Source organism: Petaurus breviceps, unplaced genomic scaffold (genome assembly GCF_028583685.1).
Source record: "Petaurus breviceps papuanus isolate PSGF00001 unplaced genomic scaffold, PetGlider_PUasm1.0 98, whole genome shotgun sequence".
Taxonomy (NCBI): Eukaryota; Metazoa; Chordata; class Mammalia; order Diprotodontia; family Petauridae; genus Petaurus; species Petaurus breviceps.
Genome location: NW_027187460.1, coordinates 55,522,229 through 55,549,227, shown reverse-complemented (window position 1 = coordinate 55,549,227; position 26,999 = coordinate 55,522,229). Strand labels below are relative to the sequence as shown.

At 34.4% G+C, this 26,999-nt stretch overlaps 1 protein-coding gene across 2 annotated transcripts in view; it reads left to right on the top strand.

Moving 5' to 3' along the window:
• The window catches only part of ZFPM2 (zinc finger protein, FOG family member 2), a 588,101-nt gene that overhangs the window by 144,661 nt on the left and 416,441 nt on the right, over positions 1-26,999 (top strand). For both annotated transcript variants that reach the window (XM_069080910.1, XM_069080909.1), the window contains one exon: positions 4,000-4,101. In XM_069080910.1, coding sequence (XP_068937011.1) covers positions 4,000-4,101 — 102 coding nt within the window. The remainder of the gene's footprint in view (positions 1-3,999; positions 4,102-26,999) is intronic.

The following is a 26,999-nucleotide window of genomic DNA, read 5'->3' as shown; positions in this document are numbered from 1 at the left end:
GATAGATAGATAGATAGATAGATAGATAGATAGATAGATAGATAGATAGATAGATAGGCAGGCATCTGAGTTAATCCAAGAACCAAAGCAGGTACTGCAATATGGAGAACCATACTATTGCTAATTATCCTTCAGGCATGAAGTGAGAGAGTCTCTATCTACTTATAAGATAAGTAATCCATGTGTTATTATGGCTATTTTTGCAGAATTATAGAATCATAGAATAGGAAGGGACCTTGCAGTTCATCTTATCAAATACCATACCTGGATAAGAATCCTGTTGTATAACACACTGGACAGATTGTATATCACCTTTGCTTGAATGATTTCAGAGAATAAGATCATATTATATCTAGAAGAAACAGAGATCACACTTGTGTAACTCAGACTTTTAGGAAGTTATAAAAAGTTTAGGAAGTATTCCTTTGAAATGTGTTGGAAACAGGACAGGAACAAAAGAAAAAAAAAGCCGTTTTGGTCTCTCAGTCAATCAACAAGCATTTATGAACTATTATGAGCTGATACTTGTGCTATCAGTATTGGGGATACAATGAAAGAAGCATAACAGTTCATACCCTCTGAAACCTTATAATTTAATGGGAGAGACAACACATACTTATAGGTCTATACAGACTATATATAAATGAGTATATTGTAGTAAGTCAATGCATAATATATATTAAATGCATCTGTTGAGTTTTAGGAAATAATGTGCTAGCATTTGGGTGAATCAGAAGAGACTTTGTATGTATAGATAATGATCTTTGAGCTGAATCCTAAGGGAAGTCAGGGATTCCAAAAGGTGGGAATGAGGAGTATAGTTTGGGTATGAGATAGAGCCAGTCTGAAGGCATGGAGATAGGAAATGGAGCATCTTATGTAAGGAACCAGGCCAATACAGAGAGATCATAGAGTTCATGAAGTGGAATAATATGGAAGAAGAATGGAAAGGTAGGAATGGTGGCTGTCTATAAAGAGATTTTAATGTCTAATAATTTGTAGTTGAATCTAAAAGTAAAAGATAGCCATTTGAGTTTCTTGAGCAGGGAAGGATGTGACAAGGTCAGACTTGCCCTTTAGAAAAAATTCCTTGGATGGCTGTGTGGAAGATGGATTGATGTGGGGAAAAGCAAAAGAGGAGGAAGACCATATAGGGAATAAATGCAGCAGTCCAACTGAGGAGTGGCAAAAGCCTGAACTACAGTGGTAGATACTTGAATGATGAAGAGGCAATATGCAAAATGTATTTGGTTATAAAAACAGCAACAATGATAAGACTTGGCAACTGATTTAGTATATGGGGTAGTGAGGACTCAGAGGTGACACTGAGATTGTGAATCTGGATGCTTGCAAAGTGTGACATCAGAATAAGAGAGAAGGTCAGAAGATGAGAATGAAAACTATTTCTCTTTTGAATCTATTGAGTATGTGGTGTATAGGAGATATTCAGCTGAAGATGATCAACAGGTATTTGGTGATTGAATATGAAGAGAGTGAGTTTGTCAATTACAAGAGCATATAGAAAAAAGGGGCAGAACGTTAATACACAAAAGGACAGAACATTAATATATGTAAGGAGTTAGTACGTTTGCCATGAATGAATGTGTGAAGGAGACTGAGGAGGAGTGATCACACAGATAGGAGGGAAGCAATGCTACAGAAACTCACAGAGAAGAGAATATCCAGCATGAAAGAGTAGTCAACTATGTAAAATGGTGCATAGAGATCAAGCACGAGGATTGAGAAAGGAGTGTTAGGTACAGCAATTACAAATCATCAGTTGAGTGGCAGATCAGAAGTCATGTTGCAGAAGGTTTAGAAGAGTTTGAAAGGGAAAAAAAGAGTTTGTTTGGGAAAGGAAAAAATATATAGGCTGGATGATAGCAGTGATGCTAGGATCTTTTGGTATTTCTTTTTTTTTAATAGAGAGATTTAGTTATGTTTTTAAGCAGCAAAGAAAAAAAGGAGAGCCAGAAGTTTTAGAGACAGGGAATGATCATGATGGGTCCAATTAACTGAAGATTGGAGGGAATGGAATCAAAGGGTACATTTTGTTAAGGTGAAGGGTCACCAATAATGAAGGTGGAAAGAATGACAGATTATGTCAAGGGGCTCTGTGATGATCAGGGCGCAAGTGGGAGCTCTAAGCATGTAGCTTTGCTGTCGTTATTTTTAGTTTTCCTACTAGTAAATATGAATCAAGGACCTAATGTTGAAATACTGGGGTGAAAAGATGCTGTGGGAGGATTGAGGAATAGTCTTTACAGAGAGTGGGGTAGAGCATCACTCAGCAAAGAATAAAAGCATAGTCTTGCTGCAGTGAGAACTCAGTTGGGATTAGATAACATAAATTTATGGTTGCATGATGTCTTTCAGCAGTATGTGAATAGGAATGTAGGTAAGTTAGACTTTGTCAAGGCATTTGTAATGGGAAAAAAGAACAAAGAATTTAACTGTAAAGGATAATGGAGAGTTAAACTGAAACACCAAGGGAGACTTATTCAGAGATAAGTGAGAAATTTCAGTGAGCTTGATTGCAATACTGATGGATTTGAAAATTCAGATTCTTGAGGTAACACAGGGGTGGAGGGAGAGGGGGGAGATTTGGATCAGCTGGCAAATAATTTTGATTTTATTACTATTTTTCTTTGCCCTGTGGAATTTCATAGGGCAACAGTTTTAAAGTGTTTTATACTATGGGCAAACAACTTGACAGGTATACATCTTGGTTTTCACATTATATACCCTTCATAAAAACAATTCTTAATTAATGTCTTATTTGTTTTATTTGTAATAAAAATACTCTAATATAAACTTTAGCGCTATAAATGCAATCATGACAATAAAGTAATTATTTCTGGTGTATTTTGTGTAAAGTCTCAAACCTGATAGGAAGCAGATACTTAAATTGTCTAGGGGAAACCTGAGTCTGAAAAACACCCCAAATTATGTGTTTTAAACTGCCACAATTTGCTATTATTGTAAGTTTTGAACAGCGTTTCATCATTTTCTCGATCTGTTCTTTTCTCTCAAGTTGTTTCTTTTCTTACCTTTCCTCATATCTAGGTTTAGTTATTTTTCCCTTTGTGGGAAGATTTTTAATGGAATATTTGTAATCACAATTATAAATATTTTAGTAGATTTCACTTATAGTAAGACACTGCTAGCTAATAATTCATATTTGACAATATGTTTATATTACAAATTTATATCTCCTTTTTAATGACAGAAATAGCACTTATTTTTGGATATATTCCTCTATGAAAATAAAATATAAAAGAAGAGAGTAAACCCAAGGAACAAGGCATAACTTTATTTCATCAAATAATATTTTACAATTTAGTAAAATCTTTGAAACCCTTAATCATGTTAATATGAGAACTCATATTTATCTCATAGATTAATAACTTAGTTATGACATTTATAAATCTCATTTTAATGGAGATGTGAGCATTAAATCTAGTGCAAAGTCGAAATATTTTCTTTTTCCTTCCAAAATTCTGGGACTGTTTCAGAGTAATTTAAATTCAAATAAAAGTGTGTAAAATATTTTACCATAATAACATCACTTTTTTTCATTTTCTCAATAATATTGAAAATGTTCCAATGCTTTCCATAAAGTTTCCTATAAACATCACTTTTAAATTTAAAAACCATCAAAAGGATAAAAATTAATGTTTCATTTACCAAAACTCTCAGAAAACATGAAATCCTATCTTCCGAATTTGCATTTTTATAAATACTTTTAATAACTCTGCAGAAATTTGCTTTGAAAAATTTGAATAATCTTTTCAGTAATGAATTTATATTCCTTACTGGCTGCTCTTGATTATTTTTATAACAAAATGGGACCAAGAATCAAAAGTGATAATGCTTAAATATTTGCATGGTGGATATATATGTGACAAATAAGAAAAACCCTGCACCTGAAAAAAATCACCTAGAGTTTTTTTTTTTTAATCTCTTTCTTTATCTGTATTTGTGTTGGTGCCCTTTTAGGTGATGAAGAAGGGATCCAGGAGACAGCAGAATCAGATGGGGACACACAATCAGAAAAACCAGGGCAGCTCAGCACTGAGACAGATGACTGGGATGGACCAGGTAGGAGAGAGGATTTAAAATGAAAGAATGTGGATTCAAAATTCAGATCCCTCCCCCTCATTCTCTCTCCCTCTTTCTTTCTTCCTTCCCCCCCCACCTTCTCTTTCTCTCTCTCTCTCTGTCTCTCTCTGTCTCTGTCTCTGTCTCTCTGTCTCTTTCTCTCTCTCTGTCTCTCTCTCTCTCTCTCTCTCTGTCTCTCTCTCTGTCTGTCTCTCTCTCTGTTTCTGTCTCTCCAATATTTATGTATCTATGCCTATATGTATAGATATACATATATAGACAAATATAAAGATAATAAATAAATATAGCTGTATCTGACACCAATAAGTAAGGATGCCCCTCAAACTTTTTATCTCAATGAAAAACTCTTCTTTAAATATATGCTGTTTAGGGTAGAGAATTAAACAGATAATGTTTATTATGGAGTCTGGCCCTGGATTTGTGCCTTTTATTTTAATGCTATATATTAAAAAATTATTTGTATATCAGCTTGAAGTTTTTAGCAATTTTTTGTTTTTGCACTTGTCATGAGATGAAACTTCTTCCTCTGGAAAAAGTACCGTAAAGCCATGTTGAAATCCAAACTATGTAGGTATTGAAAAATATATAAAAGGAATAATTCCATAGATATTTTAAGTACTTTGATGATCAGTTTAGAATTTATTCAAATCATTAGATATGCCCTGGACATTATCTTGGGAGTCGAAAGACACCCTAAAATAGCTTTAGTTTGTAGATTTGGAGAGATTTTTGTAGCACCAATTTTAATTTCCATCAGAAAGTCCTAGGTTTCATAGGAAAAATATCTAATAATGTCATGAACACAAAGTGTTCAAAGTGACTCAGACAACAGCATTGTAAGTTAGTTGAAAAATTCCAGATATAATTATTTAAATACCAAATCAAAATAATATTATGGAAAAAAGGCCCTGTATGTAACCCAGAATTTTCCAGTCATAGCAGTATTTATAAATAGAGACTACTGTGTATTAAGGTTTAGGGACAGTGTCTTGGAATTATTTTAACAATAATTCATAATGCAGTACAATTTTTCATTAGGAAATATTCTATATTTCAATCACATTTTCATCCTTGCATGACTTTGCAAATTACTGTATGCTGTGCATGAAGAAGAGAAGAACTCCAGGGGTAATTTTCTGAAACCAGCAGCTGGAAAATATAATGCAAACAAAAATGAAGATGCAGTATATCTGATCATTATGATGTCATTGAAAACGGTGTTAATGATATACACAAATGTTTATATTCTGTACACTGAAGCATTATGCAAAGCAAGATTTTGAAATAAAATGTATTACATTTAAAGTAGGCTAAGCCCATTTTTGAGGTTTTGAAAGAGCACAGAAATATTTTCTGGCATGTCTACTCTCTAAGAAGTTCTCATTTCATAATGCTTCCATTACTATAGTATGGGCAATTTATGACATTTTTATGACAGGAAAAAGAAAACACTTTTGGAAAATTTACCTCTGCCCTTTTTTAGGGTGCTATGTACTTTTTAAAAATTTCATTCAATTTAATTGCTCTTCATTTTTACTATATTGATAGAAAATTAAATATGTGTAACAGATTATATTTATTATGGAAAATATATAAATATTGACACATTCTTCAACATAAACGTGTCTGCACTATTGTTTTCAAGGAAATGAATTTTTAGTCAATGAGATTTTAATTAAACAGATGGAAGTCTTCATATTAATCTTCATTTTATCCTCATTGTTGCACATGAATGAGAGTGGTAGTGGTAAACACCTTAACTTGAAAGTGAATTGTGGATAGATGAATACATAGGTAGAAAGAATGAAAAACAATATATCAAGAATTTCTTCCTTTTAGACATTTTAAAATCAATTGCATGTTTTCCACAGGTAGTTGAGCAGCAATATCTGGAAATGAATATTTTTGCTTCTGAAACAATGAAATCATTATACCCTAGATGGATGTATAGGTATCTCTATAGTTGTTGGGTCAAGCACCATTATATCATTAGTATTTTTTTAAAGAAATTTTCCTTTTAGTAAAACATTCTTGCTAAATTACCTGTCAAATAGCATTAATATCTGCAGATTGTGGAATAAAAGGAGAAACAGGCTTTCTTTTAACATCTTTTTTTTTAATACTTGAAATATAAGAACTGTGTATACTCCTGTGAATAGTTATGTGTTTCTTTTCTGTGAAGTCAGTGAATATTGATTTAGAAATTTTTCTTTGGAGGGATGTATGTGTGTAAGTGGGTATGGTTGTGGTTTTGGATATATATGTATATACAGTGTGCCTAATAATAAATATGTCCTTTTTTTTCTTTTTGGAGGGCAATTGGGGTTAAGTGACTTGCCCAAAGTCATGTGGCTAGTAAGTGTGTCAAGTATCTGAGCCGGATTTGAACTCAGGTCCTCCTGACTCCAGGGCCGGTGCTCTGTTCACCGCAGCACCTAGCCACCCCAATATATCCTTTTTTGTAGCACTGAATATATCTTTTCAGAACCAACACTAAATAATCCCTGAGAATAAATGCTTAGGTGTGATAATATTATTTTGAGATTTCATTTGTTGTGTAGGCATGCCATAGATTTTACATGGGCTTTTAAGTGTTTAAAAGTCTTTGTTTTTTTTTTAGGATGTGCCCAGAGCATCATATACAATCAATATCAGCCATCAGAACAAAATAAATTCCAGAATCATATGGAAATTTGAAAAATAATACCAGAATATTATTCTCAGACTGATGGAAATTTGCCTTGTTTTACCCCCTCCAGTGAAGTTTCACAGCTTCACTCGATAGCTGGAAGAAGTTTTACTGTTGTTGATATTTTGCTTTTTTTAAAGCAAGTTTTTTGTTGGATAGTTACAAGAGATGGAAAACACTTACTATGTTGTATATGATGATCTTTCATATAGTAGACCTCATTGAATTATATCTACGATTCTCTTCTTCCAGTGAGAAAAAGATAATTCTGAGTCTTTTAATATTTCTTTTATGTTATGACCTATTCAAACCTTTAATCTTCTTTGTAACTCCCATCTGTATTTGGTCTTTGTAGCCACCTTACAGTGCAGAAGTAGATGTGGGTACTGAGAAAGCAATATTAGAGTGAACAAGACAAGTCACTGGACTCTTGGGAGAGGATCAAGATTTTCTCCCAACTCTGTTAATAATAGACTTCAATCTGTGACCATTTTATAGTGTGAAACAGAACTAGATGTTGAGAAGGAGGAATGAAATAAGGATTTATAAAGAACCTACTATGTGTCCAGTGCTTTGTAAATATTATTTCCTTGGATCTTCACAACAATCCTACAAAGTAGGTGCTGCAGTTATCCCCACTCTACATTTAAAGAACTAAGACAAACAGGTTAAGTGACTTACCCAGGGTGACACAGCTAGTAGGTGTATGAGGTGAGATTTGAGCTGGGGTCTTTCTGAAGCCAGGCCCAGTCCTCTATACATTGAGTCACTTCCTTACTTCTTAGGCAAACAGAGAGGTCACATCACTAGTTCAATGTCTGAGGTCGGATTTGAACTTAGGTCTTCCTGACTCCAGGTTCAGGTCATGCACCTAGCAGTATGAAAAGGTCATTAAACTCAGTAGTATTGTGTGCTACTCCCAACTCTGATAGGAGAGGACTAGTATTTTAGGAAAATCATTTCTCCTTGCCGAGTCCCACTATCCCCATCTGTAAAATGAGGGATGCAGGAGGCTGTTTGATCTCTAAGGTAACTAATCTAACTTTAGCATTCTGTCTTTCTGTAATGCTTAATATAAACCTTATATTCCCCACTTCAAGTTATGTAGTCCGTTGTCTTGAAATCATTTTGAACTCAGGGTTTACAGATGCCAGGACTAGTAAAGCACCTAACTGTGTGGTCCAATTCAAAGTTGAGACTGTGGTGGAAGTATGAAGTGGGAGACCAAAGGTTATAGAAGCATTGGCTCTCAGAGGATTTTTAGAATATTCAATTATAGCTAACATTTACATTGAGCTTACTATTTGACAAACTCTGCTAAAATCTTTACAGAAATCTCATTTGATCCTCACAACAACCCTGGGATGAAGTTGCTATTATTATTAACATTTTATAGATAAGGAAACTGAGGCAAAAAGAGTTGTGCCCAGAGTCATACAACTAGTTAATTATCTGAGACTGAATTTGAACTCAGATCTCCCTGACTTCCAGCCCGGTGTTCTATAATCTGTGCCATCATCCAGGTAGTTAGCAAATCCATCAATCAATCCAAAGGCAAAAGTAAGCATCTTCTATATGAAAGGCAATGTACTTAGCACTAGGGATGCAAAAGTAGAAAAGAAATATTTAAATTTTCTGCTATCAAGTAGCTTTTGTACTATATAGATGAAGAGTATACATATACGTACATTTATTACATATATGTATGTAAATATATATACACATACATGAATCTCTCTGTTTCTGTCTTCTCTCCCCCCTTTTCTGTCTTTAATTTAATCTTTCTTTTTCTTTTCATTTCTTTTGCCCTAGTTAAATGATTTCATCAGTAAAGAAGAACTCATAGAGTACCAGGCCTGTAGTCAGAAAGATCTGAATTCAAATTCAACCTCAGACATTCACTAGTTCTGTGATCCTAATTACTTCCTCAGTTTTCTCATCTGTATAGATGTATGTGTATGTATATAGACATACATGCATATGTATATGTATGTTAGGTAGCACAGTGCTGGACCTGGAGTCAGACACTGTGTTACCCTGAGAAAGTCATTGAATCTCTGTTTGTCTCATTTTCCTCATTTGTAAAATAGGGATAATAATAACATTTACCTCCCAGGATCAAATGAGATAATATTTGTAAAATTCTTAGCTCAGGGCCTGGAACATAGTAGGCACTATATAAGCATTAGTTATCATTAATTATTATTATCATCATCACATATGTATTTTACTTCATTTTAAAATGCTCAAAACAAAGGCAAGGTAGTGTGTGTGTGTTTGTGTATTTGTACTGTGTTAAAAATTTCCTTCAGCTCAAATTCTGTCTTCTCCATTACTCTCTGATTCTCCCTCCCATTCCTTCCCCCACAACTGGAAACAATCACCTTTCTTGACCTCCTGTTACATTTGGGACCTCTCTTCTTGCATGGCATTGTTAAAGCTTTCATGTGATGACGTGCTTACTATACTTTAACTTTTCTGGAGCAAGCACCATGTCCATATAGATGCAAACAGCATCTTGGATAAAGTAAGCATCTTTGGAAAAAAGAATAAGGGAGAGAAGTGTGTGGGGAAAATAGTGCCTTCCTCACAGCAAAGCTGATAGAAGGAAGTCTTGATTTAGAAAGAGATCCTTTGTTGGGTAATTATTCACTTTATAAAGAGGTATTATGACTGGAAAAGGGGAGTCAGGCCTGATTTCCATGCTTGCATCTAACTCAAACTAGGTAACTATGGACGTGTCACTTGACCCTTATATAACTCAGACCATTTCCTGGGATTTCTCTAAGTTAGATGGTTGCTTTTGTGGAGGAGGGAGTTTCCATGCTAGGAGTTCTCTATTCTGATGAAATCACAGATCCTCTAGAATTGAATTTTGAGATTCCTGATTTATATAGTTACCACAGGACTCTATTAAGTAATGAGTCCTTCAAGTATATTTAAAATGATTTGGTCTATAGAAATTTGATCTTTTTTTAACCACCTTTCAGAATTTGTATAAAGTGTGAGGCATTCCTCACTTGTTGCAACTGTGCAGAAAGTAAGCTAAAAATCTCTAAATAAATTTCCTTGCTTCCTTGTTATTCATCACTGTGAATAAATACCGATGGTATACTTGCTCAGCTTTATGCTTTAAGTTAAACTAAAACGCTGGGGGAAGTATTTTGCATAAAATTGGAATGGCTGGTAGACCACTGTGAGATTGAAACAGACACTAATGATACAGCGCCCTTTTTTTTTTTTTTCTTCACTCGTGCTAAGAAGGACTTGGAGATTACAGTTCTGATTTCGTTTCCTTTTTGATTGGGAAAATGTGGTAGATAGAAGATCTGGGAAATGCCATTTGATGTAAATTAACAAAAACCTATGAAACATAGTTAACCATAGATCTAGTCTGACAGTAAGAAGAATATTGTGAGAAGCAGAGGAAATCGTAGAATGACTGTGTGTTACTCTGACAGTGAATTGGTATTATCTCTGCTATCAGATAATGCAGTTATCATTAATTTTCACATTTGCATTTCAATCTTTGGAAGGAAATGACTCTTGCCGGATGAAGATAAGAGCTCTGTACTACTATAATGAACCATCATTTTATCCCAATGCTTTGTATCCGTATGAAAATGAGGCTGGGAGGAGTATGGGGGGGGGCAGACTGGAGGGAGAGAGGGGGGTCAGAGAAACATTATAACAAAGTGTCAAAAATTACCACAGACTTTGGAGGCCTTTATGAAACAAGAGGCAGTCTAAATAAATCTTCTGTAGTGAAGTGGATATCGGATTAAAGACGAAAGCTTGGTTTCCTATTGTAGGAAAAAAAAAAACACTGTGGACAAGTAGAGGAAAAGAATTCCATTCATCTCATTCCCTTAATCTAGTTTATACTACCAGTTTGGAATTAGGAAATGCATGAACTCAACTCAAAATACTGATTTAGAGCCAGTTTGGAGAGGAGCTATTCATTGTGTTAACATCTTCCTTTAGCTTCATTTTACCGTTTTACCCCCACAAGATTCTATCTTCCCTAATGGCCATGATCCAGTGTGTTTATTGACTTACTAAACAAAATGACTCACCAAGTAAATTGTTACCCTTGACTCCAGTCATGTCATCTTGCTTTTATTCAACAGCAATTCTTTTGTCATTCAGAGTTATAAATGAGAGTACTATCTTGTATAACATTTCCTAGTTGACTGTTTCCAGATGTTTTTCATTGATTTCCATTGTGAGCCTCAAAAATTATTCAACCAAAAGAAGTAGTAACTTTTTCATTCACTTCAGGCAACAAACATTTTAAAGTGCATACTATATTCCAGGTACTGTGCTAGACACATAGGATTCAAAGACAAAAATGAACCTGAACTTGTATTCAAAGAACTTATGTTATTCTGGGCAATATAGTATGTTCACAAATAAATCCAGGAAACATATATACACATGTGTGTATGTATCCATATCACCATAACTCATATACACATATGCATGCAACCTATGTCGTTTAAGGTTGATGTGGGCAGAAAAATGGGAGAATCAGGACAGATTTCTTTAAGGAAGTGGTGTTTGATTTGATCCTTGAAGGGTGCTAGGTATTTACAAGACAGGTATGAGAAGCTTTCCACACTTCAGAGAGAGCCGGTAAGAAAGCTTGAGAACAGGGAACTTCAAGCACAGTGTTACAGCAAGAAGGAGGCCAATTTGTCTGAAAGACATATACAATGAATAGCGTATATGAGAAAGAGGACTGGGGAATCAGCCTGGAAAGGGATGCTGGTATCAAATTAGCAGCTTAAATGTTAAACGGAGGAATTTTGTTTTGTCCTAGAGGCAATAGGGAACTTCTGAAGTCTCTTGAGCAGGAGGGTATGCTAACAGAAATGGGCAAAGTTTAATCTCTGGTAATTATAAAATAAATTAATTACTATTAAAATGTCTATGTTGATATTATCATTATTCATACTAATGAAATTTTACTTGATCATGGTATTGAGAATAGGAGAATTTTTTTTTTTCATGACTTAAATTAATTTGGAAAACTAGGCTGTTAGGCATTGCTTTCTGATACAAAGCCACTAAAACTTGGATTTCTTTCCACTTCTCTCACATATGCCTTTGCATATGGAATACCAGTACATTATTGCAAGTCAACATATTCTAGAAGTTTGGAATTTCTGCACATTTATACATATGCACCTAGTGTCACTAGTTAGGCATGCAAAATTTGCTAGTTTATTTAAGAAAGCATTATTTTGTGCAAAAAATATGTAAAGATCTTTATTGATAATGGATACTTTTTAAAAGAATGTTATAAGAAATAAACTTATTTGTCATCATATTCATGAGTAACAATTGGTTAAATGTAGTCAAATAATTTGGCTGTTTCATGTGGCATAGAGGAATTATTTCTTTCCTTGAAGGGATAGATTTTTTTTAAAACACACACAAACACATACACACACACACACACAGATACCCCTTTCTTGATTATTTTCATGAAATTCCATTTCCTGTCTCCCTTTCTTTGCACTGGTTGTCCCCCTTGCCTGTAATGTATTCTTTCCTTACCTCCCAACATGTAAAATATATCAAAGTTAAGTTTGACCGTCTCTTCAAGGGGCCTTTCCTGAATCCACTAAGCTGCTAAGGCCTTCAGGATTGCCTTGTATTGGTCTTGTATGTATTTTGTTTCTACATTTATGTTGACCTTCTCAATAGAATGGAAGCTCCTTAAAGACAGGAATGGTTTTGTTCTGATATGCCAACTATCTAGTTTTAATCCAAGAAGATATTAGGGGCTTAACAAAATGCTTACTGAACTGATTTCAGTATTGGGTCAGATCCCTGGTCTGTTGGGCCTAGCACTATGATGTAGTGGCCATGATGAAAGTGTGACCCTTAATGTCACCTTCAAAAATTAGGGATATATTCCAGAATAATCCAGTTTACCTTATTAATGGCTTAAGGATCTGTCTGCAATTCATAAATTTATACAAATCATCTTTGAAACTATACATCTGCTCATATTGTATCTTATAGGCCTCGGTCTATAAGATTAGTGTTACTGTGGGGTCCCTGACCTCAGCAGGGAAAGGAGAAGGAAGCAAACATTTACATCCCTACTATGTGCCAGGCACTGATCTAAGCACTTAAAAAATATTAACTTATTTAAGCATTTTAAAAATATCTCATTTGAGACTGACTAAAACCATGTGAAGTAAGTGCTATGATTATCACTATTTTATAGTTGAGGAAACTGAGGAGACAGAGGTTAAGTGACTTGCCAAAGGTCATACCTCTAATAAGTGTTTGAAGTCATATTTGAACTCAGGTCTTCCTGATTCAAGGTACAATGCTCTACCCACTGTGCCACAAGTAAAAAAGAGTATACATAAATACTCATGTGTATGAACACATGTAAATGTGTGTGTATATACACACAGATATATTTTGTATAGAATAAATTCATGCATATCTACATATATATACATGTGCATATATGAGTACATATTGTATGTATATATGGGGTATGTGTTATGTGAATATATAAACATACATATACACATACACATACATACTCTTTATTTTATGCAAAAACCAAGAAAAGGCTTCTTGTAAGAGGTAGCCCAGAAGCTGAGTCTTAGACAGAGCTAGGTGTTCTAAGAGGCAGAGAGGAGCTCACGCATGGTATTATGCCTCAAGCCAGACCTGGATCAAGAGTTAAGATCCCATCTCTGGTACTTGCTGACTGTGTGACCATGGATGTCACTTAATCTCCATAACCTCTGTCTGCTCATATGTAAAATGAGGTTAATAATACCTGTAGTAGCTCATTTGATTTGTGTGAGGCTCATTTGAGACCTAAAGCATTTTACCTATATTAAAGCTCTTTATATATGTCTTTTGTTATTATTTTTTCAGGAATAGGGGAAAGAGCCTGCTCAAAGGCGTGGAGACAAGGGAGATAGAATGTCACAGATAGGTAAGAGCAAGTCAGCCAGCTTAGCTTGGGCACAGATTTGTGAAGGGCAGTAATGTGCAGTCAGCCTGGAAAGGTGGGCTGCAGCCAGACTGCTGATGGCTTTAAATGCCAAGCAGAGAGGACTTTGTATTTTATCCTAGATGCGAGAGACAGCCTCTGAAGCTTCCTGAGCCCAGTGACATGATCAGACCTGTGTGGAGTCAGTTAGACCACACCAACACATTAGGCTAAGTTATCTTCAAAAAGCAGTCTACAGTGATACCTATGTATTTTTTTTCTGCTAGCTTAGAGCTCATCATTTTCTAAATATGCTTTGAATCATATGCATTATTTTGCTCTTGTCCAAACTGGATCTCATCTGCTGCTTTTCTGCCAACTCTCATAGCCTCATGAGGTCAGCTTACAAGGGTGGCCTTGCTCTATTAGCAAAAACAACCAGAAGAAAAGAAAGGAAAATAATATCTCGTATAAAAAAAAAAAAAAACGGATGGTGCATTGATAAATCTGGTGTAGCCCATGAGGTCTTCTTAAAAAGCCTAAAGATAGAGAGATGGGTGAAGTATAAATTGGAAGGGATTTTACAATATGTGTGGGAAATCTGTTCCTCTGCTATCTAGGTACTTTCCATTGAAAATTGTCCCACTATTATTGTACATTTATTCAGTGTATATTAATTAAATTCCTACCATGTACAATAAACTTTTTCTGGGCACTGGGGAGGTAAAAATAAATAACACATAACTCATGCTCCTAACCTTCCTTTGGTTGAAGGGAATATTTTCTGTCAAGCTGCAAAATGGTCTTTCATTGGAGTAACCAGCATTGTCAGTGGTATCAGGGTTTCTCATCACTCACTAAGTCTAAGTAAGTATTAGAATTGCCCTGACAGATCTCCCAAACTAAAATGCTGTGGTGTGGTGACTGAAATCAAGTCTTAGAATCTGGACTGATTCATAGAAATCAGCTCCATCTTTGGACTATAAAAAGTAACTGGAAAAGAAGTCTCTACAACTTGCTCAAGAAATTTTCACAGAGACCTAACTGTAGTTTTGGTGATTCCATAGACTTCTCTCAGGAGGATCATTGCTCATAGAATAACTGTGGTTTCCTGAGATTTTTTAAAGTTGATTTTAGAATAGATTTGAGAAAGTTATAGATGTTCATTACCCATCATCATGTGAAATGAATATGAATGAAAGCATTCCTTTTGTCTGTATCATATCTCTCATATAGGCAATGAGACATATCTGTAGGGTGGTAAGATATAAACTGACATTGGGGAAAATTCTTCAAGGAACCAAGTAGTAAGACATGTGCTTTTAGGCTTTTTTCTATTAATATGAGTGGAAATACCCTACTAACTGAAAAGAAGTAGAAAGCAGTCTTTCCCCCCCAGCAGCATATAAAATCCACAACTAATTTTTCCTTTGTTATAATTTCTCATATTAAACCATCCAAGACAATTATATGGAGATCATTATCGAGCACTAACTTCAGCTAAGTAGTTGAATGATCTAATATATTTTGAACTGATGGCATCAATATGGAGTCTTTTAGAAAATAAAATTCTTCTATAATTCAAGCAGAGAGTGTGTTAATATTCAAGACAGAGATGAACAATTTTCTATTTAAAGGTCTATTTTTATTATTGAAAAATTATCCAATTTGCATTTAAGAAATCTCTTCTTTAAATAGTTTCAGAGTGTAAAATGCTCCAATATTGAAAGGTATTTCAAAATCTAAAAATAAAATATTTGGGATAATTTAGATTTATTTCTAGGGAGAAAAAGAAACATGCATTTATTAAGCCTCTAATGTTTGCTAGGTGCTGTGCTAAACACCTCAAAAATGACTCATTTGACCTTCATAACAACCCTGTGAAATAGGCACTATTATTGTATGCATTTTAGAGTTGAGGAAACTGAGGCAGACAGCAATTAAGTGACATGCCCAGGGTCACATCTAATACGTATTTGAGACTTGGTTTGAACTCAGTTTTTCCTAATTCTTGACCTAGGACTCTATTCTCTTTTCTACCTTTGCTCATTTTTTTCACAAGGCCTTGAAATCTCACATAATCAAAATGGACACTCATATACTTCCTTCACAGTGATAAAATAAAATAGAATAACTTATTAATTCACATTTTCTGAATTGTATAATATTACTTCTGGGTAATAATGCTTTAAAATGAATATAATCACATTTAGGGAGAATAATGAGTCAACTTCTGTTATAGAACAATGTCCTTGATTAACTTGGACATTTAAGTAGCTTCAACAATTTTTCCTCAGTCATATTAAGAAGTTTAGGAGCACTATCTTTTCTTTGGTTGGAATTTCTTAAAACTATTTCTAATAACTTGAAAACCTAGATTATGTAACTATGTTTTCTTTTGTTTTCTGTTTTGGGTGTTTTGGTTTTTATTTATTTTTTTAGACCAGATCTGTGATAAAATTGTGTAGGAAACTCCCAGTGAGCAAGTTTTACCAATATAGTTCTGTACACACTCTGCAAACTAGTCTTATAGTTATCTGAGGATACTGGAAGCTTAAGTGACTTTCTCAGAATGACAAAGACAGTGTCAGAGGCTGGACTCAGCCAATGAGGTCTTGCTGACTCTAAGGTTGTCTCTCTATGCACTATCCATAGTCTCTCTTGCAGGTGAGTTTTTAATTTGGCATTTGTTGGGGGGGAGGGGAAGAAGCATTCTTGGAAAATGCTTACCATCAGAAAATATATTTAAACAACATCTTCCATTTTATATTCCCTATACAGTGCAAGATTGGAAACAATGCAGTGAGAAAAACATATTTCTCCAACATTTATATTGCTACACCTGGAATTTTGCTTGGGCAGCAATATGATTTTTAAATAGATAAATACTTAAGAGCTACTAGTTCTCTCAGTTACATGTGGAGGTTGTAAGGCTGACACAGTGTGATTGCTATCCAGGAAGACCTGACTTCAAGTTCCTATTACCCTAGTTTCCATAATGATCTTAAATTAATGTTATTCATTTTCAAATTTTAAATTGGGAGAAGAGACTCTATAATAATTATAAAGTTCCCCCTGCTCTAAATAGCTGCTTTTATGATGATTCTATTTTTGAGCATTACTAGTTTCTGGACTAGTCATCAAAGAATGAATTTCAATGGGTCTCATATGCCTCCTTATCTTTGAGGGTTCTTGTGTTGTTGTTATGGATTTTCCTGCCCAGAGAACTTCCAACTACTTCCTCTGTTTCTAGACGTATAAAGTAGTCCCTGACCTCAAGAAATTTACAGGAAATTGGGAAATGAAACTCACTCTTGTGAAACATGTCAAAACAATATCAAGATCTTTTAAGTTAAAGTGTTAATTGAGCATAAGTGACTGCCAAAATGTATTATAATGATAGCAAATGATCAGTGTGGTTAACAGGGATAGTTGAGGAAGTTGCTGACTCCACTTATTGGAAATATTTTTTAAATGGAATTGCTAAGACTAGAGAATAGCATTAAAGGATGAAGTGTATGAGGGTAATTTCAAGACAAGAATGTTGTTTTTAGCTAAAATTCTTATCAACTTGAAGTAATAATAAAAATAATTATTATAGCAATAACTAATATTTATGTGTCACATGAGGGTTTCCATTCTCACAAGAAGTCTCTAATATATCTACTATTAACAGAAAAGTTAAGTGACTGGCCAAAGTAGTATCTAAAGCAAGATTTAAACTCCAGTCTTTCCTCCTCCAAGTCTAACCACTATACCACTTCACCATGCTAGACACAATCAGTGGAATATTTCTATACACAAATGGTAAGATGATATTCAGCTATGATTTAGATTCTGACTTTCACAGACTGGATTTGAATATGCCATCCGCTCATGTAGGTGTAGATTTGGACATCTGTCTCCCCATCTGAGAGCTCTAGTAGGTTTAATTCCAAAATCTAGGCAAAAGATATTTTTTCCCCTTTATCATGCCTCTAGCACAGAAAATGCCAGTCTGGGAAAGATGCTTATGTATGCCTTGTAATACATAAAGTCCACATAAGCATTGCAGCCTGAATCTCTGAATTAGAGGCGTAACATAAAGACGGGGACAGAACGGTTGACTTTCATTTGGTTTCTCATTGCTTCCATCCTTTGCCTGAATGATGTCCAAATTCAGGCTGGTCTGTATTTTGTCCATCTTCATTTATCTACATGGTTATTACTTCTGGCAAAAGGTAGGCAGAGTCTTATTTCTGGTCTCATAAGGCATCTATACTTTGGGTGCTGAATATGCAGCATGGTTGATTCAACTCTCTTCTAAGCCAATCCTTTAAAATAATAAACTAATCATGGCTGTTGTTCCAGTCGGTGGGATATGGCCCAATCATTAAGATGTATTCTGTTTTATAGTCTAACCCAATGGTGGACATCAGAACACGGATTTTTACTGGAAAAAAGGAGAATATACAGTAGTTTCAGTTGTGTCTGACTCCTCTTGGCTCCAGTTGTTGCTTTCATGGAAGAGATACTGCAGTGTTTTGCCATTTCCTTCAGCTCATTTTACAGATGAGGAAAGGAGGCAAACAGGTTTAAGTGACATGCCAAGGGTCACACAGCTAGTAAATGTCTGAGGCCAGATTTGAACTTGGGGAGGTGAGTCTTCCTGACTTCAGGTCCAACACTCTGTCCACTGTGATACCTACATTACTTTTAAATTTTAAAAGTTTAGAGCTGATGGTTTACATCCTATACAAAAGGTAAGTATATTAGAACACATATAATTACCATAAAATTTATTCTTTCATTAGCCTCTACATAAAGCACAGATAATATCTTATCAAAATTATACATGCTTATTAAACATCATCTCTATCTGCCTGATTTTATGCTTACTTATATCTGCTTAAATTATTATACTTACATCTAACAAAATATGGATTAGGCTTGGAGACAAGACCAGTGATTTCACTGGCATAGGAATCTCACAAATGATGAAATTATTTCTACCAGTTTAGGTTGGCAGCTTTTTTTTTTCTTAGATTTGTGGAGAGCATTGGTTAGGTGATATACGGTTATGGCCATACAGCATGTACCATACACTGTGTGTCATAGGCAACCAGGTTTTCTTGGACCCAAGGCTATCTTTATTTATTTATTTATTTTTAATTTTAGACTCAAGGGCAAGAACACAAATACAGAATAGAGAAAAGAAATAAAAACATATCGTAAACTTAGATATTGAAACAAATGCAAAGAAAGAAGAAAAAGCATGTCATGTGCATAGCAGAACATAAGAGAGGATTCAAAATACGTAACAATAAATTTTCATTTCAAAAAAGCCTATATGATAAATAATACATGTATTGAGAATTGCCCATCTTTTCTTTGTTTCCTTTTTTAAGTTTTCTTTTGTTCTCTGCTGTGCGCTTGTTCACTATTTTCTTTTTTTTCTCTTCCCCCCAGAAAGCTACAATAAAGTTTAGATATGTTTCTCTATAGCTATAGATATATACATATACATCTACATGCATAAGTAAACATGTACTTTCCCAAACATACTCTACTCTTGATCTTTGTTTTTATGTTTGTGCATATCTCTTGTGTATATCCCTCCTGCCTCCTCTACTTTACTTCTGCCCAATACCTCACCCTCCTATTACTTGCCTACTCCTCTCCAAAGATCCCTTCCCTGTCCTCCCATTCCCATAAATCTAAACACCCTTCTATACCCCCTTTTACCTGTTACCTTACCCTCTCCTCTAAAGATCCCTCCATTGTCCTCTCCTCCTCTCTATACCTTTACCATTTATTTCTTCTGAATTTAGAAGGCTTTTATACTCTTCTAAATAAACATATATTGCTCCTTCTTAAACCCATTATGAATCAAAGTAGGTTACCAGAAGTACCAATCCTCCTCCCCCATCTAATTCCTCTGTATCGATTCCTTTGTACCTCATTTGTATAAAAACTCTTTTTAGCTACTCCTAAATGGTTTTACTTTTTAAATTCATGTCATATTCAATTTTACCCCAATGTTTCTTATTAGCTACCCAATTATTAATAAGATTCTTAGACTTATATTTTGCATTATACATATTTAAAAAGTAAACAGTCTGTCCTTATGAATCCCTTATAATAAGTCTTTGGTATGTGCTTTATATTTCTCTTGGTTCTTGTAGTTCGAATCTTCTATTAAGTTTAGGATTTATTTGACAAAGCCTTGAAAGAGTTTATCAAATATCCACTTTTTTCATTGTGGATAACACTTAACTTTGTAAGGTATGATATTTTTGGGCGGAGCCCCAGTTCTTTTGCTCTTTGATATGTTGTGTTCCAAGACTTGCAGTCCTTTAGTATCTCTGCTTTTAGGTCTTACGTAATTCTAATTGTAGCACCATGATATTTAAATTGTTTTAATTTTGATGTTTTTAATCTTTTATCCTTGAGTTGGGGGTTTGGAATTTGACTATGATATTCCTATGAGTTTTCTTCATAGGATTTCTTTTAAGTGGTGATTGACAACTTTTTTCTATTTCCACTTTCCCCCTTGTTCTAATGCTTTAGGATAATTTTCTTTATTTCTTGTATTATTGTATCAAGATTCTTTTTTTGATCATAACTTTCGGTTAGTCCAATTGTTTTTATATTTTCTCTTCTTGATCTATTCTCTAAGGCGGTTGTTTTTCTCATAAGATGTTTCACTCTTTTCTATTTTTTCATTATTCATATTTTGTTTAATTATTTCATCATCTCTTATAATTTCACTGGTTTCAGTTTGCCCAATTCTAATTTTCATGTTCTTCCTTAAGATTCTGGATCTCCTTTTCTAATTGGTTGACTTTCCTTTCTTACACTTCTTGTTTTTCTTAGTTTATTCTTATTTTCTTTTTGAGTTTTTCCTCTATCTCTCTCATTTCATTTTAATGTCTTTTTTAAGCTCTTCTATGAATTCCTTTTGGATAGATGACCATTTGACATTACTCTTGGGGTATTTTTTTACTCAATATCTTCCTCTGAAGATGAACCCTGGTCATCTCTATTCCCATAGAAGCTTTCTGTGGTTAGATTCTTTCTCTTTTGCCTTTGCATTTTTTATGGTAATTTTTGTAATCACCTCTAGCCCTAGAGTATGGGAAACGGTGCCTCTTTCCCCCAGACCTAAACTTCCCCCCTGTATCATGGAACCCAAGCAAAACCTCCCTTCTCCTATAAGTGCCCACAGCCAGGGGCTTTCTGCCCTACTGCTTCTGCACTCACCAGGCATGTGCTTGTTCCTTCTCATGTCTGCCACTCTTTGCTCTATGCAAAATAGTTGGGTCTGGCCTTCCAAGTCCACAGAGGTTCCCTTTATCTTTCCAGTCTCAGACATCCAACTCCAGTCACTATCCCTGGGGGTAAAAGTTCCTGTGGCTTGGGCTAAGGCATCTTCCCAAACCAATGATCCCCAGGACTAGCTGCTGGTTGTTTAAAAGGCTTGCCACTTGTTAAAAATGGAACCTTGCCTGAAGGTGTTTACTGTTCATGGAGAACAAACCTCATCCTGGAATTTTTCTTCTGATCTCAATTTGTCCCAGGAAGATGGGTTGTACCCCTATTTTTATTTATTTCCACCCACACTTTGTTTGCCCTAAGGTGCTATTTTAACTCTTTTGTGGGGGAAAAATCTTGAGAGCTTGGAATATTCATAGCTACTCTGTCATTTTCCCAGAATCCTATCTTAAGGCTATCTTTAAATGCATTACTCCACAACTCTTTTCTGAATATTAAGTAAATTATTTATGTAAATGTTGACAATTGTTATTTTTTCTCTTTTATTCCCATTTTTCCTGAATTCCCACTACAAATGGTTTATTTTTTAACTGATATAATTAGTCCATAGGAATTTTCAAATTTGTTTTGTCATTTTGTATAAAATTTATTTTAAAAAAAATTATGTCTTCTGTGTTGGCACGTTAGTTTATATTTCCCTCCCCTCTGATTCCAAGCTGTCCTGTAACCAATATTTTTTTTTTAATGAAGACAAGGCAGTTCATTGAAACTAACCAATAGATCTATGAATATGATAATAAATGTTGTACTCTACAACCATGACCCCATACTTTCTCCCAAAGAAGGCAGGGAGGTGTGATTTCTTTAGGACCAGGATTCTTTATTATTATTATCATATAGAATTCAGTTTCACTTTCCCAAAATTTCTTTCCAAAAAAGCAAGTTGCACTTTGATCATCACAAAATCTTAAACACATTTTATTCAATATCTTTATTAAAATAGAAATCACCCCTCAAGTGTTTATTATTCTGTATGACCAATGGTCTGTCAGTAAAAAATTTGATATCTGAAGCATAGCTTCAGTGAACAAAGGCAAATACACTGACTGACACAGAAAAGAAATTCTTGAAATCTGAAATATAAACTTTAATTGATGAATGCAAAATTCTCTCTAAATATAAAAGGACATAAATAAAACTGTAAGAAAACATGATTAGGGGAAAAATCTATTTTCAACTTTTTTTAAAAATTCTGTCCTGGAATGAACTGCTTTTGCATTTACCATTAAAACTCTAACAGCTGAGATAGGGAAAGTAGCAATGGGATAATCTTAAAAACATGACAAACCAAGTACATTTTGAAGAAAAAGCAATTCAAAAAGAAAAAGAAGTCCCAATTTGATCAGCTGTATAGAATCATGATTTGATTTGAAGTTGGAATTTTATTAAACTTTATTAATTGAATCTTTGATTCAATCATTTTATTGTTTATTTTAAAATTTTTAAATTCTTAAGATGCTGAATTTCAAATGATTTGTAAGTGTCGCAAGTTATTATAAATTCATTAATCTTGTTACTTTTTTTTCCAAGACAACTGAGGGTTGGCATATACTAGTATTTCACCAAAATTCTTATGTATTAGTTTTTTATAAAAGAAATTTTTCATTTGAAAAGAAATGGGGAAGACTTTTTGAGTAAAACTGAAATTATTTGTTAATTAGAAACAGTAATTACAAAATTGATTTCCCATAAAAATTGTTTTTATCAATCTGGAAAATGGAATGAAATTATTTTAGCAGCTCATAAAGCTTAAAGCTAATACAAGATGACCATGACTTATTATTATTTAATTATTACTAGCTCACACTTTTATGGAAGTTTAAGGGGTTTTCAAAGAAGTTTATAAATATCTTCCTCCTCAAAACCCACAGAAGGTAGGTTCTATTTTTATCTTATAGATGAGGAAACTGAGGCAAAGGTTAAATGACTTGTGCATAGCAAGCTTGTGTCTGAGACTGGAATTGAACTTAAGTTTTCCTGATACTTGAGTCAGAGAGCTATTAACAATGCCACCACATTGCATCATATAATGATATATTTGAAAATTAGTAATTTGATGTATGTTTGCTTTACTACTTGCTAGATTATATTTAAACAATTTTCATTTGAAAGCTATTAAAATTTCCTTTTTAGGTAAATTTCCATAAACAAGAATTATTTTAGGTAAATTTTCATGAAATGGGTCATCAGATACTTTCAAGTAGCAAAAATGAAAAATAACAATAGAACCCAATGTTTCTTACATGAAACAAGTAATACAGTTATTTTCATCTGAATAATTCTTGTAAAATACTGTAGACCTCAAGGAATCACATCATTATACTCAGAGAGACATTAATTTTCAAGAAACCAAAAACACAAAAACTTTATATGCTGTTGAAATCAGGAAAATAGAGTGAATGAAATTATTTCTTGTCTATTTTAGAAGAAAGTGAACAATAGGTCTTGAAATAAGAGAAAAACAGTTGGCATTTTCATTGAGGTTATAAATTCTGTTATGGATCATGGTCTCAATTTCTATGAACATTTACAGCTTTCCCTCTAGGCATCTAGTACTGGCCTCGTCTTTACATTTTCTTACAATCTGGCCATTATTAGCATGAAAACTTTCCCCTTTGTAGCATTTGCCATCTGTTACACTGTTATTTTATCTCTCCACCTCATTGATGTTGTTTTCTTTGTATTTAAAAAATGATTACAACTAATAACCTTTATTATCTTCTAAACCCTTCTATTTAGGTTAGGTTATTGTTTATTATAATTTGTGAGTTCTAAGCATCACTTAATCCTATATAACATGTTTCTTTTTAAAAATCAGGATTCTAAACCTCAAGTGCTATTTTTTTTAATGCCTCATCTGTAGTTGCCATTAGTAAGGGATGACTTATTCAATGTAACCTTGAAATTTTATATATTTCTGGTTTTGATGGTTATCCTTCTTAAATGAATAATTAATCTCTGACTTATTAAACAGTGTTCTTAACATTGTCTAACTCTCCCCCCCCCCAGCTTTTTTGTTGTTCACAGTCATAACTATTACACAGCTAGTTGGTGAAGTGGATAGAGCACCAAGTCTGGAATTAGGAAGACTCAGATGTTTTAATCAGGTTCAAATTCAACCTCAGAAACTTGGTGGCTGCATGACTCGGGAAGTCATTTAACCACGGTTTATCTTAATTTTCTCATCTGTAAAATGGGGGTGATAGTAATAGCAGCAACATTCCATGGGTATTTTGGGGATAAAATTAGATAATAAATGTAAAGAACTTAGCAAAGTGCCTGGTAAATACTACATATTATATAAATGTTAGCTTTTTCTATTATTATAGTTAGGCACATCAGACATAGGATGTTGTCATATTATAATGCCCTCGGTGACTGTTGTTGTATATGAAGCTTTTTTCTGTACAATATATTACCTCAAACTGATGTTCTTTTCTTGCACTTTGAAAGTTAATTTGCAGAAATGAAATGAGTGTGGGAGTCGAGATTTAGGTTCATATCCTATTCCTGACACTTATATGACCAAACCCAGGGAACTTAAACATTTTGATCCTAAATTTTCTCATCTGTAAAGTAGGGAAAGTGGTACTTGGCCATCCTTCCTCTTGGGGTTATTCTGGGGAAATAATCATTAGGGAATATTCAGATATGAGGGGTTTTTTTTAACCGTTTGTTGTTCAGTCATTTTTCAGTCACTTCTAACTCTCCATGACCCCATTTGAGGTTTTCTTGGCAAAGTTACTGTAATGGCTTGACATTTCCTTCTCCAGTTCATTTACAATTGAGGAAACTGAGGCAAACATGGTTAAATGATTTGCCCAGTGTCACACAGCTAGTAAATGACTGAGGCCAGATTTGAACTCATTAAGATGAGTCTAGTCCAGTGCTACTTTTATAATTTGAATTCATCCTTCCTTCATCAAGTTTCACCTCTTCTGTTGTCTTGCTTTCTAATTTTCTGTCAAATATTATATACCATTGTCTTGGTTTATTCTAGGTGAAAAAGCCCTGCTTGGGAGTCATATCATAGTGTATAGAATTTAGACCCAGAAGAAACCACTTATTTGGTTATAAAATCATAGTCCCAGAAAGAACTTCCGAATTGCACCATCTATCCCAAACCATAAGAAAAAGGTCCCCTCTAGAAAGAAATGAACGAGGGAGCATCTAGACCTTCTTTGATGATCTCTAATAAAGAGAAACTGATTTTCTTCAAAGGAGCCCCATTCTATTTTTAAATAATTCCATTTGTTTAGAAATTTTGTTTTATTTTCTCCTATATCAAGCCTAAATCTACCTCTTTGCAACTTCAGTCTATTACACCAAATGCCACTCTCTGAAAACATAAAGAGCAACTATAATTTTCTTTCCATATGAAATCCTTTTCCAATACTGAAAGATGGATGCCATATCCAAAGTAAATCTACCCTTCTCCATGCTCAACTTCTAAGTTCCTTCAACCAGTCTTCATATCATATGAGCTCATCACATCATCATCCTAGTCACCCTCCTCTGGGCATTCTCTAGTTTACCCCATGTCCTTTCTAAAATGTAACACCCAGAAATGAACACCATCATGAGATGCCTAGGTGTCATAATGGCTAGTGTTTCAGCGTTGGAAATCAGAATGACCTGTACAGTACAGGCAGTACTAATGCCTTCATTGTCTTTGACTTGATGGCTCTTTCAAAGCCATTTATAATTTTCTTAACTTTTGGAGCTACCATACCACACTGTTGATGCATGGTGACCTGACCTGGTATTCCATCTAAGAAGTCTCCCACTTTCTACCACATCATTTTCCAATGGACTGCTGTCAAGCCAAACCTTCCCTATCTCCTACTTGAAAGGTGATTGAAGCGTGGAGTAAGATTTTACATTTATCCCTGTTAAGTTTCATCTTATTCTATTTAGCTTAATATTCCTGTAAGGATCTTTTTTTAATTATTATTTTTTGTGTTAACCATCTCCAATTCCTCCACCTTCAGCTTTTTGTAATTGGCAAATTTGATAAGTGTCTCTCCTGTATATTTATCCAAGTCAATGATAAAAATTCTAAGTAGCCCACAGTCAAGCACAGATCTCCAATGATCCTCTACCATTCATTTAAGAAACAAAGAATTTGACATGCAAGGAGGCTAAGTCTATATACTCAATGATCTGGTTGGTTCTCGTTTCAGCTCGGTCACCAATTATCCATGGAACTTAATTGGCATAAATTAATTGGCATCATATTTTAGTGATACTTAGACAGTACCCACATGACATGGAGGGAAGTATGGTATAGTGGGAAGAGCATGAAATTTGGTGTCAGACGACCCAAGTTCAAGTCCTTTGTCAGCTAAATACTTCCTCCGTGACCTTGGGTAAGTCACTTGATATTTCTAATAATGATCATTAGCATTTATATAAGGGCAGTTAGGTGGCACAGTAGATAGAGTGCTGGGCCTAGAGTCAGGAAGATTAATTTTCTTGATGTCAGATATGGCCTCCAGCACCTACTAGCTATAATGCCTCAGTTATTTATCTGCAAACTGAGCTGGAGAAGGAAATAGCAAACAAGCCCCGTGTCTTTAACAAGAAAACCCTGAATGGAGTCTCAAAGAGTCAGACACAACTGAACCTACTAAACAATAGCATTTATATAGCATGCAAATGTTTGCCAAGAACTTTACAAATATCTTAATTTGTCTTAGTAGTGCTATTATCTCAATTTTACAAATAAGGTGACTGAGGCAGACAGAGATTAAATAACATCCCCAGAATCACAGAGCTAGCATCTAAAGCAAGAGTGGAACTCAGATCTTCCTGACTTCTGATCCAGTGTTGCCTACCATCTCATCTAGTTCCATTTATAGGAAAAGAGGGACAAGAATCTCACAGCATGTGTTACTTATA